Below are 15323 nucleotides of genomic sequence, written 5' to 3'. Positions count from 1 at the left end.
CTCCGAGCACATTGAAAATCATTTCTCATGTTGTTTTTTCTGAACGAAGATGCACAACTTGTATTTTGATAACAGAGAATTCAAAAAAATGAGAGTTGCTTACGGAAGCAAAACAAATGTTTGTAGCACTGACCTCAACTGTCGGACCAAGTATTAGGATGACGAAGATGACTTCCTGACAGTTAACGCCCAGGTTGGTGGGCTGATGTAAGCGTGCCACCACTGTGTGTCTCTGCGTCAGTCTCGGCAACTCGCACCTGTATTTTTATGGCACGTGCAATCGGAAAATCAATGCCAGTGCTAAAATTAAGATATTAATTCATTAAGATTAAGACATTATTCTTAAAATGCATTTCTCAAATGTTCACGCTTGTATAATTTGACATATCCACTTTGCATGGTTGTGTGTGCGTGTGAATACGAATACGTGTGTGTGCGTGTGCGTCTGTATGTGTGTCTGTCACAGTGGTTGGGGGGGGGGGGCGGGCATGGGAGGGGTGTGTGTGTGTGGGGGGGGGGGGGGGCGGCAGCATGACGATCGCCGACCGGAAGCATGAATGCTTGTAGCGTGCGTTGTTCGTACAAAACATGAGCTCTCTATATTCTCTCTTGGTAATCGTTAATGACAGTAAGCAGCTTACACCAAGCCTGACAAACGACTCTGTTGCACGCAAATAACTTACACCCGCAATAATTAAATTCTCCAGAATCTTAGATACCCCGGTGATTTGTGATAATCACCAAAAGCCTGATTAATAGCACGGTACTCACATGATACAGATCCATGACTGGTCAAAATCCACTGACTCTGCATCATAGTTCTTGGCTGTGCCTTGGATCATCCTAGCCACTAGGCTGTCTGTGGACAACAAAGAGCTGGTTTGTTGCATCTATATATAGAACCGATTTTTTTTTTTTTGTCGGGATCCACTACCAGTAACTCTTCCTTATCTTCTCCAGTGTTTTCGGCCGCGATTATCTCCCTTCCTCCGTGTGGCGTCAATCCATATTCCCGTTACTACGTTACTATTTTTAGAAGGTCCCTGCACGTTACTATTTTTAGAAGGTCTCCCGTGTTTTGCGCGTTTATCTCCTTTCCTTCGTGCGCAGCCTGGTATTCGGCTCTACTTCTTCCCGGCGAAGCGGGTAATCATCTAGTTCGAGTCATTAGTATATACAGTGGACCCTCCTGCCCCTTTTAAGACCTCATAAAGTCGATAAAAAAAATAAAAATAAATAAAAGGCCTTGAAAAGGAGGGATTATTAAAATGGAGGTAAATTTACAGAAATTATGAACAGAAATTATGAACAGAAATTATGAACAGAAATTATGAACAGAAACTATGAACAGAAATTATGAACAGAAATTATGAACAGAAATTATGAACAGAAATTATGAACAGAAATTATGAACAGAAATTATGCACAGAAATTATGAACAGAAATTATGAACAGAAAATTTGAAAAATGTAGATCTTAAAAGGGGGGATGTCTTTAATTGGGGGGGGGGGGGGGTCTTAAAAGGCAAGTTCCACTGATTATGGTTTAAACCTACATTCGATTCCTCTATGTTTAACCAACACAGATATGTTCAGATGTTGACGAGGTATGAGAGCATACTGCAACACGGTTGGCCTAGTGGTAAGGCGTCCTCCGCCCAGTGAGCGGGAGGTCGTGGGTTCGAACCCCGGCCGGGTCATACCTAAGACTTTAAAATTGGCAATCTAGTGGCTGCTCCGCCTGGCGTCTGGCATTATGGGGTTAGTGCTAGGACTGGTTGGTCCGGTGTCAGAATAATGTGACTGGGTGAGACATGAAGCCTGTGCTGCGACTTCTGTCTTGTGTGTGGCGCACGTTAAATGTCAAAGCAGCTCCGCCCTGATATCACCCTTCGTGGTGGACTGGGCGTTAAGCAAACAAACAAACAAACAAACAAACAAACAAATGAGAGCATCCTTCCACTTGAGCATATTCCAACAATCAACAGCCTGGCTGTGTTTTGTGCACACTCAATTTGTTTTGTGAATAGCGTTCACGTGTTACATTAGTCTGGTATCCTGTAGTCTTACCTTGGGAAGTCAATTTAAACGTAAAGCGACCTCGTACCAAGGGGCAAAATGCTAATGTCGACATAAACATCAGCTAATAAAACGGACTTAAAAATGTGTTGAAACGCGTGTGTCGCTGGCATTGGTCTTCCTTGCCCGTTCAGTCGTTTTTATATTTTCCCATGTGTAACAGAGTGTCCTTTTTGTCCCTTAAATTCCCATCTCGCTCTCTCTGTCTCTCTGCACCCTCTCCCCCTTCTCTCTCCCCCTCTCTCTCTCCCACCTGTCTCTGCACTCGCTCTCTCTCCCCCACCTCTTTCTGCCCCCCCCCCCCATCTCTCTCTCTCTCTCTCTCTCTCTCTCTCTCTCTCTCTCCCAACCTCTCTCTCTTTCATCCCCATCTCTCTAACCTCCTCTCTCCCACCCCCACACCCCCCTCTCTCCCCCCTCCTAATATCTGTCAACTCACCAGACTCCGCAGCAAAACAGGCGGTCATGACCTCCTCCTCGGTGCACTGGTCCTTGGCCTTGGGCGTGTTGTCAAGGAGACGCCTGACCATGACCCCCACGATGTCACGGGTGTCCTGGGCCGGCAGGTTGAGCACCACCACGGCCTGCTTCAGGAACACCTCCAGGTCACGGAACGCCCGGACTTCAGCTGCGAAGTCCTTCTCTGGGAGCATCTGGTAGGATGGAGCAGTTGTGGGAGATTGCAAAGGTGGTGAAAGTTGTGTGTGTGTGTGTGTGTGTGTGTGTGTGTGTGTGCGTGCGTGCGTGCGTGCGTACGTGCGTGCGTGCATGCGTGCGTGCGTGTGTGCGTGCGTGCGTGCGTGCGTGTGTGTGTGTGTGTGTGTGTGTGTTTAAGTTGCACAACGTTATGGCGTCAACTGAGACACACGTATTTCTGTACAATTTTATTTTTATAGTAAGCTTGAACATGCTTCAGGCGAGGCAACGCTGGTTCGGTTTTTTTCTTTCGTTTGATTGATTGATTGATTGATTGATTAATTCTTCTTCTTCTTCTGCGTTCGTGGGCTGAAACTCCCACGTACACTCGTGTTTTTTTGCAGGAGTGGAATTTTACGTGTATGACCGTTTTTTACCCCGCCATTTAGGCACCCATACGCCTTTTTCGGAGGAAGCATGCTGGGTATTTTCGTGTTTCTATAACCCACCGAACTCTGACATGGATTACAGGATCTTTTTCGTGCGCACTTGGTCTTGTGCTTGCGTGTACACACGGGGGTGTTCGGCGGACACCGAGGAGAGTCTGCACACAAAGTTGACTCTGAGAAATAAATCTCTCGCCGAACGTGGGGACGAACTCACGCTGACAGCGGCCAACTGGATACAAATCCAGCGCGCTACCGACTGAGCTACATCCCCGCCCTGATTGATTGATTGGTTGATTGATTGTTTGGTTGTTTGTTGTTGGTTGTTTGTTTGTTTGTTGATTTATTGTTTAGAAACAACAACCCACCTCATGCTTGGTGTGAACAAGTGCAAGTTCATCTCCATCTGAAACAGAAAGAAACGTAATGCTTTAATTTAGACATGTATATGGCCGGTGTGAAACAAGTCTATAGATTTCCAATCCAAACGTAAACACTATGGCACTCTCAGTTTACCCCCAACGCACGCACGCACACACACACACACACACACACACACACACACACACACACACACACTCACACTCACACTTACACACACACACACACACACACACACACACACACACACACACACACTCTGAAACGACATTCATTTGTCGCAAAAGTCATCATTATCGTTATCATCATAAATAAAATGAGCGTTTTCATCATGTTGTAATTCAAGCCATAATACAGATTCTGTACATAGTCTGATTTCTTTTTGTTTTAGTTCCTTTTATTTGGTGTTGAATGAAATGTGTTTTTATTGTGTTGTTTAATTTTCCATGTACCCTCACGGGGTTTTATCGGAATAAAACTTGACTTGACTTGATTAAAAATTAAAAATACAATTAATAGGCCAGAAAGTAACAACGTAAGCATGGTTGGCACATGACGCACACCACCCGAAAGGGTGTTTTTGTACACCTGCGTGTGTCCGCGTGCGTGCGTGTGTGTGTGTGTGCGTGCGTGCGTGTGTGTGTGTGTGTGTTCGTGCGTGCGTGCGTGCGTGCGTACGTGCGCGCGTGTGTGTGTGTGTGTGTGTGCGTGCGTGCGTGCGTGCGTGCGTGTGTGTGTGTGAGCTGGTGAGTTTGTGTTTTAAATCAATGAAATCTCAAATAGTCCACGCCATTTAAACTGCAAGTTAAACTGGACTGTGCTAGCCTTGCAAACGTGTTAGAAATTTATCAGCACTGATTTCGGTACAGTCTGATATCAGCTAAAAGGAATTCACCAGACGGACCCGATATAGGCAATCATGTCAAGAAGATCGATATACTCGCTGGGAGTCAAGTTCACCCTTACTGCCTTTGCGTGTTTAAGTGGGGCGTTTCGAGGGGTACAATGAACTTTGCCCTTGTGCGAGACCCGAAATCACATACGCTGCCACACTCAATATCGTACACGACTGTGTGTCTCCCATTAAAATCTTATGGTCAGTGTACACATTGGTAGCAGGACACAGTGCAATGCGCTAGGAGGCCAGAAAAGGGTTGTCAGTCATTCCATGTGACTTAGTTTTGTACACGGGGTTGTACAGCCAAGAAGTATAGCTCTATAAAAAAAAATTAAAAACCCGTTTATACAATAGTTTTTCTTTATGTCATTATTAGTTGTATAGAGCGTATCACATGTTTATATGTCTGTTAGGACGTAACAAATCCATATTCAGTAAGTTAGATAGTACTAGTATGCGTGTTAATGTTAGTGGCAATGTTAGCATTTTGGCAATCTAATCTAACGCACGAATTGATTTACACAAAACGAATCATTTAAACATTTAGTTAACCGGCATTTGATTGAAACGATAGTCTATGTGAATGCGGCACTGGTGCAGAAACAGATACTTATTATTTTTTGGACTCCCCAACCTATTTGCAAGAACGTCATAAAACCATTAGCACCCTCCTCGGTCGTTTTATGAATATTCATTACACTGCTGCAAGGGGATCAGTATGAATGAAAGTTTGTCGGACAATATTAACATATTTAACACCTTCCAGGAAGACATCAAACGTATTGGCCGATTTGGACATTATTAGACAAACACATAACCTCTCTCTCTCTCTGTCTCTCTGTCTCTCTGTCTCTCTGTCTCTCTGTCTCTCTCTGTCTCTCTCTCTCTCTCTCTCTCTCTCTCTCTCTCTCTCTCTCTCTCTCTCTCTCTCTCTCTCTCTCTCTCTCTCTCTCTCTCTATTTACTTATCCTCGACTTTGTAAGCTTTATTTTTTCTCTAAATTTGGATTATATTTTTGTGTTCATCTCTCGGACTGTTTTTGCACAATACGTATCCGTCTGTAATTTGCTTACTTATTTTTGATTTAAAATGTTTTTGAAGACACAACCACAGACACAGGCTTGTTGTTGTTGTTTTCATATTTATAAATGTATGTAAATTTCATGAACAAGTAAATGGAAAAAACATTGTTTAAACCAATCATTGAAACAACTTGAGCCGGCCATCCTAAGCATGGAGACGATCACAAGATTATTTTATGGCTGTGTTTTATGGCAATCTGAGATGAAGATATTGTGCAAAAAGCATCTTGACCTATTGACTGACACTCTCAAAAGGAAGACCATACAATCAAAGCTGAGTTTTAGGATGCTCGTGATGAGAGTTGACGTGTTTTGTTAAAATAAAAAGTGTCCTAGATGAAGAGGTTCTGCAAATGAGAAATTCCTTGCGAAGAACTTGACCCCGGTGTGAGATTCGCAAAGCAGAATTAAGGCGAACGTAAATAAAACCTTTAAGAGATTATTACGATTTAAGTTAATGGGGTAAAACACGACAGTTTGTCGAAGTAACAAGAAGGGTATTTGTTTCAAACACTGAGTAAAGCCTAGGTCCCGCTATCACAAATATTTTGACGAACAACAACGAGTAACTACGATTTTGCCACAACGATGTCTGTCACGAAAGATTGCAAAAAATCGGCCGAATAAGAACGAAGTAATACGAACCACAATGACCTCGGCTATTTTCTCCAAATCGTTGAAGTTCGCCGTCGAAATTCGTCACAGTGGGACCTAGGCTTTACGTTGATTTCTGTACGACGATTTGTACACGTGTACGGAAGCTGATGCACACATACACACAAAAAAATACATTATCAACGAGTAAGGTACAGGGGGAAACCGTTGGGTTAAAAAAAAATTTTTTAGACGAGGTCGTCATGTTTGCGTGAGTGTGAGTTTGATATGCTGATTTAACCATTCTAACATTAACGAAAAGAAGTGAACCCCTCTTACCTCTCATAATTAGACTGACGGTTTTGTCTCCTGTGACCAAGTTGGCGTTGGCATCGTCACGGTCGGACTCCAGAAGCTGGAACGACTCCGGCTTGTCCGTTCGCTCTGTGTTCGCCTCTTCACCCTCTGCGCTCGAGTTATTTCCGTCCATCCTGCAGTCAGAAAAACAAAGGCATTTACTGAATATGAAATCGGCGTATGCTGCCTGAATGGCGGGGTTAAAACGGTCATACACGTAAAAATCCACCCGTGCAAAAACATGAACGAAGAAAAAGATGAAGACTGCATATGAATTTCTGGTGCTCAGGTCGGCGTCGGCAATCGAGGTAAAGGCAGGGATGTCGTTAGGCATCGGACATAGACCGATTAAAAGGCTCAAATGTCCGATTCACATAGCCGCATTGCGGTCAGATGTCCTATCGTTGTCAACTGAGCAACTCAGCAAGGTCATGGTCCGATAAGAACTCCATTCCTTCGGACAGCGCGATATTTGAAAAAAAAATTTTCGTGATAGTGCTGAAGTTTTTGGTCTTTTTTAGTTTGTTTCTTTTTTGTGTGTGTCCTGCACACAATGTTGGTGCATGGACTGATATGAGTGTTTGCACATGATAATTTTGTGTTTTGCACACAATTATAATGTCCTAATAGTAATACTCTATTAAAATGTCTGAAAGCAGTCAAATGTCCTATTGATGCCGAAGAGCTCAGGACATTTGTCCTATAGGTATGATTTTGTGGCAACATCCCTGGTAAAGCCTACACTTATTTAAAATAGCCGAAAACGTTCCTGTCATTTCGGTTGGCTTGCCGAAGTTTTTCACGTTGGGGTAAAGGTGACTCCAATGAATGCTTCTAATTTCTAAAAGTAACCGAAACTTTCGAGTTTTCCGAAAATGTCGTCAAGGATGCAGAAGATAGCCAGTCCTGTCAACTCCTCTGGAATGTTTTTGAAGATGCTGCTGGTAACAAGGAGGAATATAATGAGAATGGGACAAGGGGAACGGCGGAACGACACTTTCAATGACAACGACGACGCTGCTCATGACACTGCTGCTTGTGTTCATGGGTTGAGGGTGACGACGATGACGATGACGACGACGACGATGATGATAATGATTATCATCATGATGATCATGATCATGACAATGAAGACAACACAATGTTTTATTTCTTATGCCATTGTCCCCCTGGGAAAGGAGGTGCATACAACATGACAACTTTTTTGGAGAAAAATAACTACAGCTTGAAATAAACAACACAAAACTGACGTGTCAAAATCCAAATCAGAGAGCGAAAGAGATAGAGACAGAGAGGGAGAGAGAGAAAGAGAGACAGACAGACAGACAGACAGACAGACAGACTATACAATGATTTCTGTGTTTCCAAAGGGGTTCAGACGAACGACTCGTGAACTTTGTTGGTCCGTTACATCATCGACCTTGAAACACCGTCCTCGTTGTCAGTGGAAAAAAAAGACACACACAAAAACCTCAAATAATGCATGTGTCAAAATAATTAGAATATGTTTTTTGTTTATCCTACATTGACACTTCAACACGGCTTGTTGCGTCAACAAAACACACATTTACAGCCAGCAAATCAAGCAGTCAAAAACACGCGCACGCACAAACGCACTCACACACACAGACACACACACACACACACACACACACACACACACACACACACACACACACACACACACACACACACACACACACACACACACATAGCTGTCTTCTTCACTCATATAATTATATGTTCAATATAGACTCCACTTGGCCACTACACGATGGCCTCAGGAGCCAGATCTGGGCGGAGGCGACCACGGTGCCGGAAGCTCTATGGCAGTCTGGACAACCTACAGCGCACGGCAACATTTGCGCGGAGAACCGGCGTTTCCATCTGAGTGATCGACAAGAAGAAGAAGAATATAGACTCCAAAAATTGTAAGGGCTTCACGATTGCCTGTCACTTAGCATTATCTATCCAGCAGATAGGTATGTCATCAGCTATCTTCAGTGACCCTTTTTTGCTGTAGTTGAGAGATCGTTGGGCAAACAAACCCACGCGGCTTCAATTGTGACAAGAGAACAAGCACTGCATTCAAAATACTCTAGTTTGCTTCAGATGTTTAAGTGTTTGATTTAACTGAAATCATTGCTCAGATTGCTCAGATGCAGATTGTTCTTGTGTTGTTGTTGTTGTTGTTGTTGTTGTTGTTGTTGTTGTTGTTGTTGTTGTTGTTGTTGTTGTTGTTTTATGGATAATTTTAAAGAAAATACGAGGTGCACACACACTAATGAAAAAGAATAATTGCAGAAGCGACGACAGTTTTGTGTCTTCGTGCATTAGGTGGGAGCAACCTACACCGTACAGTTTCCGTGCAATTTACATCTTGGCCGGTTTAAAATTTGCCCACTTAATCACCATAAACACCCAAATAGCCGTGCTTGTCATCTCACTGAGTAAATTACCCATTATAATTTTACAACTGCACAACCCATAAATCAGAACAAGCCCGTGTGTTTGCGCGCTGCTGTCTGTTAAATAACCCCTCCGTCTGTTTGCCCGTTGGTCTGCTCGTCTGTCTGTGAGTTTGACCGTTCGTATGCATTGTCTGAGCACAGGTATAATATGTAGGCTTAGTACGTGCGTGTGTCTTCGTGTGTACTCTCTTTTTCGCTTCCATGTGCGCTCCCGTTCAAACGCCGTGTGTTACTTCCTTTGTTTGTTCTCGTGAGGGCAACGATTCTTTTGTCCCCAATTCTTTTGTCCCCTCTTCCGCTGCAGCTAACCAATGGAAATCTTAACTGTCAGGTGTTTGAACAGACCAGTCACATGCCCTTGCTTGACCTGTACCTAACTGATCTGAGACTTTAACTGCTGAGAGTGTGAACAGACCACAGTCACTTAGCCGGCTGTACCTAACTGATCTGAGACTTTAACTGCTGAGAGTGTGAACAGACCACAGTCACTTAGCTGTACCTAACTGAGCTGAGACTTTAACTGCTGAGAGTGTGAACAGACCACAGTCACTTGGCTGTACCTCACTGATCTGAGACTTTAACTGCTGAGAGTGTGAACAGACCACAGTCACTTAGCTGTTCCTAACTGATCTGAGACTTTAACTGCTGAGAGTGTGAACAGACCACAGTCACTCAGCTGTACCTCACTGATCTGAGACTTTAACTGCTGAGAGTGTGAACAGACCACAGTCACTTGGCTGTACCTAACTGAGCTGAGACTTTAACTGCTGAGAGTGTGAACAGACCACAGTCACTTAGCTGTACCTCACTGATCTGAGACTTTAACTGCTAAGAGTGTGAACAGACCACAGTCACATGGCTGTACCTAACTGAGCTGAGACTTTAACTGCTGAGAGTGTGAACAGACTAAAGCCTGTCATTAATTGGGCGAAGTCGACTACGTGAAATATACTTCAAGAAGCAAGCCGAACGGAGAAAGCCTTTTCGGTAAAAAACAACAACCACCACTTAAGTCGACTTCGGGCTCACTCAAGGACCGCCTTTACTAATAAGGAACTTGACACTGTGTGGGTGGATGGTGGATGTCTATTCTACGGACAGACAGAAACATGATTATTGTTAGCCAGGGGACCGTTTCCTCTGCTCGAGTGTCGAGTGCCCGTGAGACGATGTTGCACTGAGAGGGTTCGGGGTTGTGAGGCGAGATTGGCTGCATGCTGTCGATCGAGACGCATTCACAATTTATGAGACAGGTCAGCCACCTCTCAACACAAATCGAAACTTGGGAATCAGCGAACCTCCCTGTCTAATGCTCTTTCTCTCTCTTTCTCTCTCTTTGTCTGTCTCTCTCTCTCACAGTCACCGTCACTGTTTCTGTCTGTCTGTCCTGTCTGTCTGTCTGTCTGTCTGTCTCTCTCTCTCTCTGACTCTGTCTCTCTCTCTTTCTTTCTCTCTCTCTGTCTCTCTCTCTCTCTCTTCCCCCTTTCTCTCGATCATGTTACAACGTAGTGGGCATGTCACAAGTGTTTTTACAATGCAGGAAGATAAGGCTTTGCCTAAAATCAGTATTATTTTGTAATAAAGTTCAGTTTCAATGTGTCTCTCTCCACGCAAATAGAAACTGATCGGCAACATCTCTCTCTCTCTCTCTCTCTCTCTCTCTCTCTCTCTCTCTCTCTCTCTCTCTCTCTCTCTCTCTCTCTCTCTCTCTCTCTCTCTCTCTCTCTCTCTCTCTCTCTCGGTTGTCTAAATGGAAATTCGCTAGATTCACGCACCAAGTTAACGTTTTCACCCACTCACACATACAAACACACACACGCAATCGCTTATTATAAAGAAGAAAACAAAGAACGGTTGACAACAGCTGCGCCCAAACTTCAAGTCGCTGTCATCATTGCCTTTGTTCCTCTTTCATTAACGATACGTCGACTTTTACACACACGCTCATACCGGCGCACGCACGCATGGACGTACGGACACACACACACACACACACACACAAACACACACATACACACACAAACACACACACACACACACAACCACTCACACAAACAAACACGCACACACACACACACACACACACACACACACACACGCACACAAACTGACACACACCTACAAAACACACACTTACACACACACACAGACACACACACCTACACAAAATGAACACACACACACGCACACACACACACACAAGCACACACACACACATACACACACATACACATACACACACACACACTGAGATACACAATTGTTCCCCCAGATAAGGACTGGGGACATTGCGCAATAAAAAACCCAGCTGAGACCAACAATTTCAGTTTCAAACAGGACGTACGCTGTCACTTTCAATGTAAGTTTTATTTGTAAATGTCTGTTTCACTGCGTTTCGCCATTAATCTCTCTCTCTCTCTCTCTCTCTCTCTCTCTCTCTCTCTCTCTCTCTCTCTCTCTCTCTCTCTCTCTCTCTCTCTCTCTCTCCCTCTCTACCTCTCTCTCCCCCACTCTCTCTCTCTCTTTCTTTCTCTCTCCATCCCTCCCTCTCTCTCATTGTCCCTAACTAACTCTCTCTCTCTCTCTCTCTCTCTCTCTCTCTCTCTCTCTCTCTCTCTCTCTCTCTCTCTCTCTCTCTCTCTCTCTCTCTTTCTGATTCAGACAAGGAGAAGGGAGAATACAAATTTTCAAAAAGGCCGAGACTCACCTTTTTACTCTCAAGCAAGAACATCTGTTACTCGCAATGTGCGGTTCGCCCGGTGCTTCGATCCGAACACGTGTGTTTCCCCGTCTCACTTTTTGTTTCGCGATTATCCTTTGTCAGAGCTCTCCCACACCAAAACACACACACACGTGACAAACTTTCGGACACAGGCGGGCATCAGCTCTCTCCGCCTGGACAGTACAAAACGTCGTTGTTTAAAGGACTGGTCACTCGTTTCACCGCACAATACAAACGGTGGCGTAATTTTCAGCCAGCACCACAACGCACTCCGCTGTTCGATAGAGTGACAGCAGACAAGCCGAGTTGACTGTAGTGAGTTATACATTGCAGACGCCTGCGACTACACGACGGAACAAACAACTAAAAGCGGCGCTCGCGTTGCGCTAGACTTCAGAAACTGACGTTTTGTATGCAAAAAGACTGAGTGCGCACAACCCGACCATGGTGGCATCGTATTATGAGTTTAAACAGATACACATACTCTATTACACTGTTTTACGCAAGTTTCTCTTGCGAATTTTACCTTCAAAAATCAAACCTGAAAAAAATGCTCCGTAACTATGCTAATCCATTTAATTTTCTTCTTCTTCTTCGTTCGTGGGCTGAAACTCCCACGTACACTCGTGTTTTTTGCACGAGTGGAATTTTACGTGTATGACCGTTTTTTACCCCGCCATTTAGGCAGCCATACGCCGTTTTCGGAGGAAGCATGCTGGGTATTTTCGTGTTTCTATAACCCACCGAACTCTGACATGGATTACAGGATCTTTTTCGTGCGCACTTGGTCTTGTGCTTGTGTGTACACACGGGGGTGTTCGGACACCGAGGAGAGTCTGCACACAAAGTTGACTCTGAGAAATAAATCTCTCGCCGAACGTGGGGACGAACTCACGCTGACAGCGGCCAACTGGATACAAATCCAGCGCGCTACCGACTGAGCTCTAATCCATTTAATGATTGTGAATATCGGAGTGGTTTCGATATGCAAACTCTTCTGTGTCAGAATCCCAATTCTGTTCGTCATATTTTATTCCATATGCAGTGCTGGCGAGCACACATACTCATAGACCCAAATTATCCTCTCGGAAATGACGTTACATAGGCTACTGAAAGAAGAACGGCCGTTTCAGTGATATTAACTCAGTGGGACCATGAACATCACATGGGACTAAATCGGGTTTATTACCCGTTTGGGCAGACAAAAGCCGTTAAATTCCGGAATTGAAATCTGTCCGCTAATAATTGCGAGCTCGTGTGCCTGTTGTCAGGGGCGAAAAAGAAGGACGAAGCGTAATGAAAGACAGAGTCGATAGAGAATGTACTGTTTCCAAAGACTACCGAGTACAGCATTTAACATTTGAATAAATGAACGTTCAAACAAAATTGTACATGTAATCATCGTGTGTGGTGCTGTTGTGACGCCGTCATCTTGGCCCCGCCGTCATATTACGATTCTCGGACTCGTCGGTCTTGTATAAACTCCACACTGAACAAAAAAACACACCCTTCGACTGTACTGATGAGCGACCTTGGGTACCTTACATTCATAGGACCAAATTTGTCCAACCAATCGTTTGTATTTAACTTAGAAATTTGATTCATCCTAAAATGTTTTCCTTCTCATTCAAGGGACGTAACCACTCGGTACACGTTTTCGAAGAAATCGATTTTTTTTGGTGAAATCTATTAAATTTCCCCACCAATTTTCTTAGTATGCAAGAAACTGACATGCTTTTCGTCCTTAAATAATTTCACTTCATTAATTTTACCAGGAAACAACATTTCAGTCTCGAGTATAAATCGGCAGGGCCAAGATGACGGCGTCACATCGTGAACGGTGTAGGTCTTGGGGCGACTTGAGACAGTTTTCTTGATCAGTATCATCCATTTAACCACCAAAGAGAAGCCGCTACCGTACATTTTTTTTCTTGTCACTTTTGGGCGCTTTATATTTGTATCTGTTCATCACGACCATCCACACATTTTGAGTGGTTTTCCCACACAGCACATCATAGAAGTCACATGGACGACCATACCGTCTCTGGTCAACATGAGTCACAAGGAGTTACAGCTTTTCCTGTGTTACTGATTATTTTTCAACTAGGAAAATAGGCAATAAATGTACAAAATGAGGTTTTACTTCCAGAAGGAAAATCAAGAAAGTAGGATTTCAGATGAGAGACTCGCACAATTTCGCCACTGTTAATTCACTCTTTTTGAGTGAAAACAACAGAGCCTCATCACACAGTTTCACTGAGCGCGCACTTATTTTAAAAAGGAATAGAGTACTATTGTCTGCTGATTTTGTAAGCGTATTCTTATTTGCTTCAAACACAAACATACATTTTGCCCGCGTGCGCACGATAAAGAACCCAAGTTCACAGCGAAAGTCTCAGGGCTTGGAAACATGAATACACGCATGCAGGAGAAAAGAACAAGTCGCGTAAGGCGAAAATACAATATTTAGTCAAGTAGCTGTCGAACTCACAGAATGAAACTGAACGTAGTCCGCCGCTTATAACTCAAACAGTGTTCGCTCTTTTCTAAAATGGGTTTTAACCACTGGATAGAGCATAAAAAACTTTAGGAAAATGTAAAAAAAGTATGAAAATCATGCAAAGGTGACATGCGACTCATTTCGTGGTGGAGGGTCACATATGAAATCGTATCCTTATCCTCGTCCTGTTAAAATTCACGCGACAGTATCTTTGCATCTTTGACAGCTCATGCATCCATCTATTTTTAAACTAGAAAGAAAACCGCTAATGCGGAAGTGTTCCTTTATTGATTTGGTGTGTAGGCCTACTGTTCGCCTTTTCTCATCAAGTTAACGCCACACACAAAGGGATTCCTTTGTTCACAGTCATTAACACGTGCTTGACTGATGAGTCGGCGGCGTTCTCAACAGTAGCACCCCGTTGGAATGATTTTTGAGCTGTGCACTTCACATAATTATGTTCTTGTGTACAGCTCACAGTCAAGTCAGTGATATATGTATTCTGAGACAATTAATTATCAGAGACAGAAACAAAGCAATGTTATTAGAGACATTAAAATCGTGACGCAGAACGCCACAAAGGCCGTGGCGTACGCGTAAAGGACTATTCAGTCAATGAGTCGTATGCAGATTATTGGAGGCCATAAAATCGCGTTGAGAATGCCACTGTAACCGTGTGCCGAAACACTACGATCACCTCGGGAAGCGAAGTGCAATCAAACAGGATTGAAAATTTTAGGGCTAATTTCTTAGCCCTATAAAAACTGTTATGCAAACCCGAAGGTTTCCATGAACATACAGACAATCGGAAACCACCAGACCCCATCACAAACAGAACTCTACAATCCACTGGTGTTGACGTTTAAAGGCCAACAACTGTGAAAGGAGCGGTAGCCTCCCCTGTCACACCACAAAGACCGATTGACGTACGCGCAAAGACGGCAAGGACTATTCAGTCAGTCAGTGATGTATCAGAGACAGTTAAATCGTGTTGAAAAACGCCATAAAGGCCGTGTGACGTATATATGTTGAAACTGCAAGGACTGTGTGCACCTTTCCACGAAATAAAGAAGCAGGTGCTACTGAAAGAGACTCCCATTTTAACTCTTCCGTCGAATTACATAAACAAATTTAATATTTGTTTCCTTTGACAGTGCA

At 43.7% G+C, this 15323-nt stretch overlaps 1 protein-coding gene across 4 annotated transcripts in view; it reads right to left on the bottom strand.

Moving 5' to 3' along the window:
* LOC138967085 (solute carrier family 4 member 11-like) overlaps nt 1–15323 on the bottom strand; it is a 51696-nt gene that overhangs the window by 12087 nt on the left and 24286 nt on the right. For 3 of the 4 annotated variants that reach the window (XM_070339567.1, XM_070339569.1, XM_070339570.1), the window contains exons 1-6: nt 11651–11932; nt 6455–6606; nt 3529–3566; nt 2518–2731; nt 772–859; nt 134–257 (exon numbers count right to left, since the gene is read on the bottom strand). In XM_070339567.1, coding sequence (XP_070195668.1) covers nt 134–257; nt 772–859; nt 2518–2731; nt 3529–3566; nt 6455–6605 — 615 coding nt within the window. In that variant the 5' untranslated portion in view covers nt 6606; nt 11651–11932. Of the gene's footprint in view, nt 1–133; nt 258–771; nt 860–2517; nt 2732–3528; nt 3567–6454; nt 6607–11650; nt 11933–15323 lie in introns of those variants that run through there. The other variant, XM_070339568.1, reaches the window with a different exon arrangement.

The sequence above is a fragment of the Littorina saxatilis genome, linkage group LG5 (assembly GCF_037325665.1).
Source record: "Littorina saxatilis isolate snail1 linkage group LG5, US_GU_Lsax_2.0, whole genome shotgun sequence".
Classification (NCBI taxonomy): Eukaryota; Metazoa; Mollusca; class Gastropoda; order Littorinimorpha; family Littorinidae; genus Littorina; species Littorina saxatilis.
The sequence above is the reverse complement of the archived record's forward strand: the minus strand, read 5'-3'. Positions and strand labels throughout refer to the sequence as shown.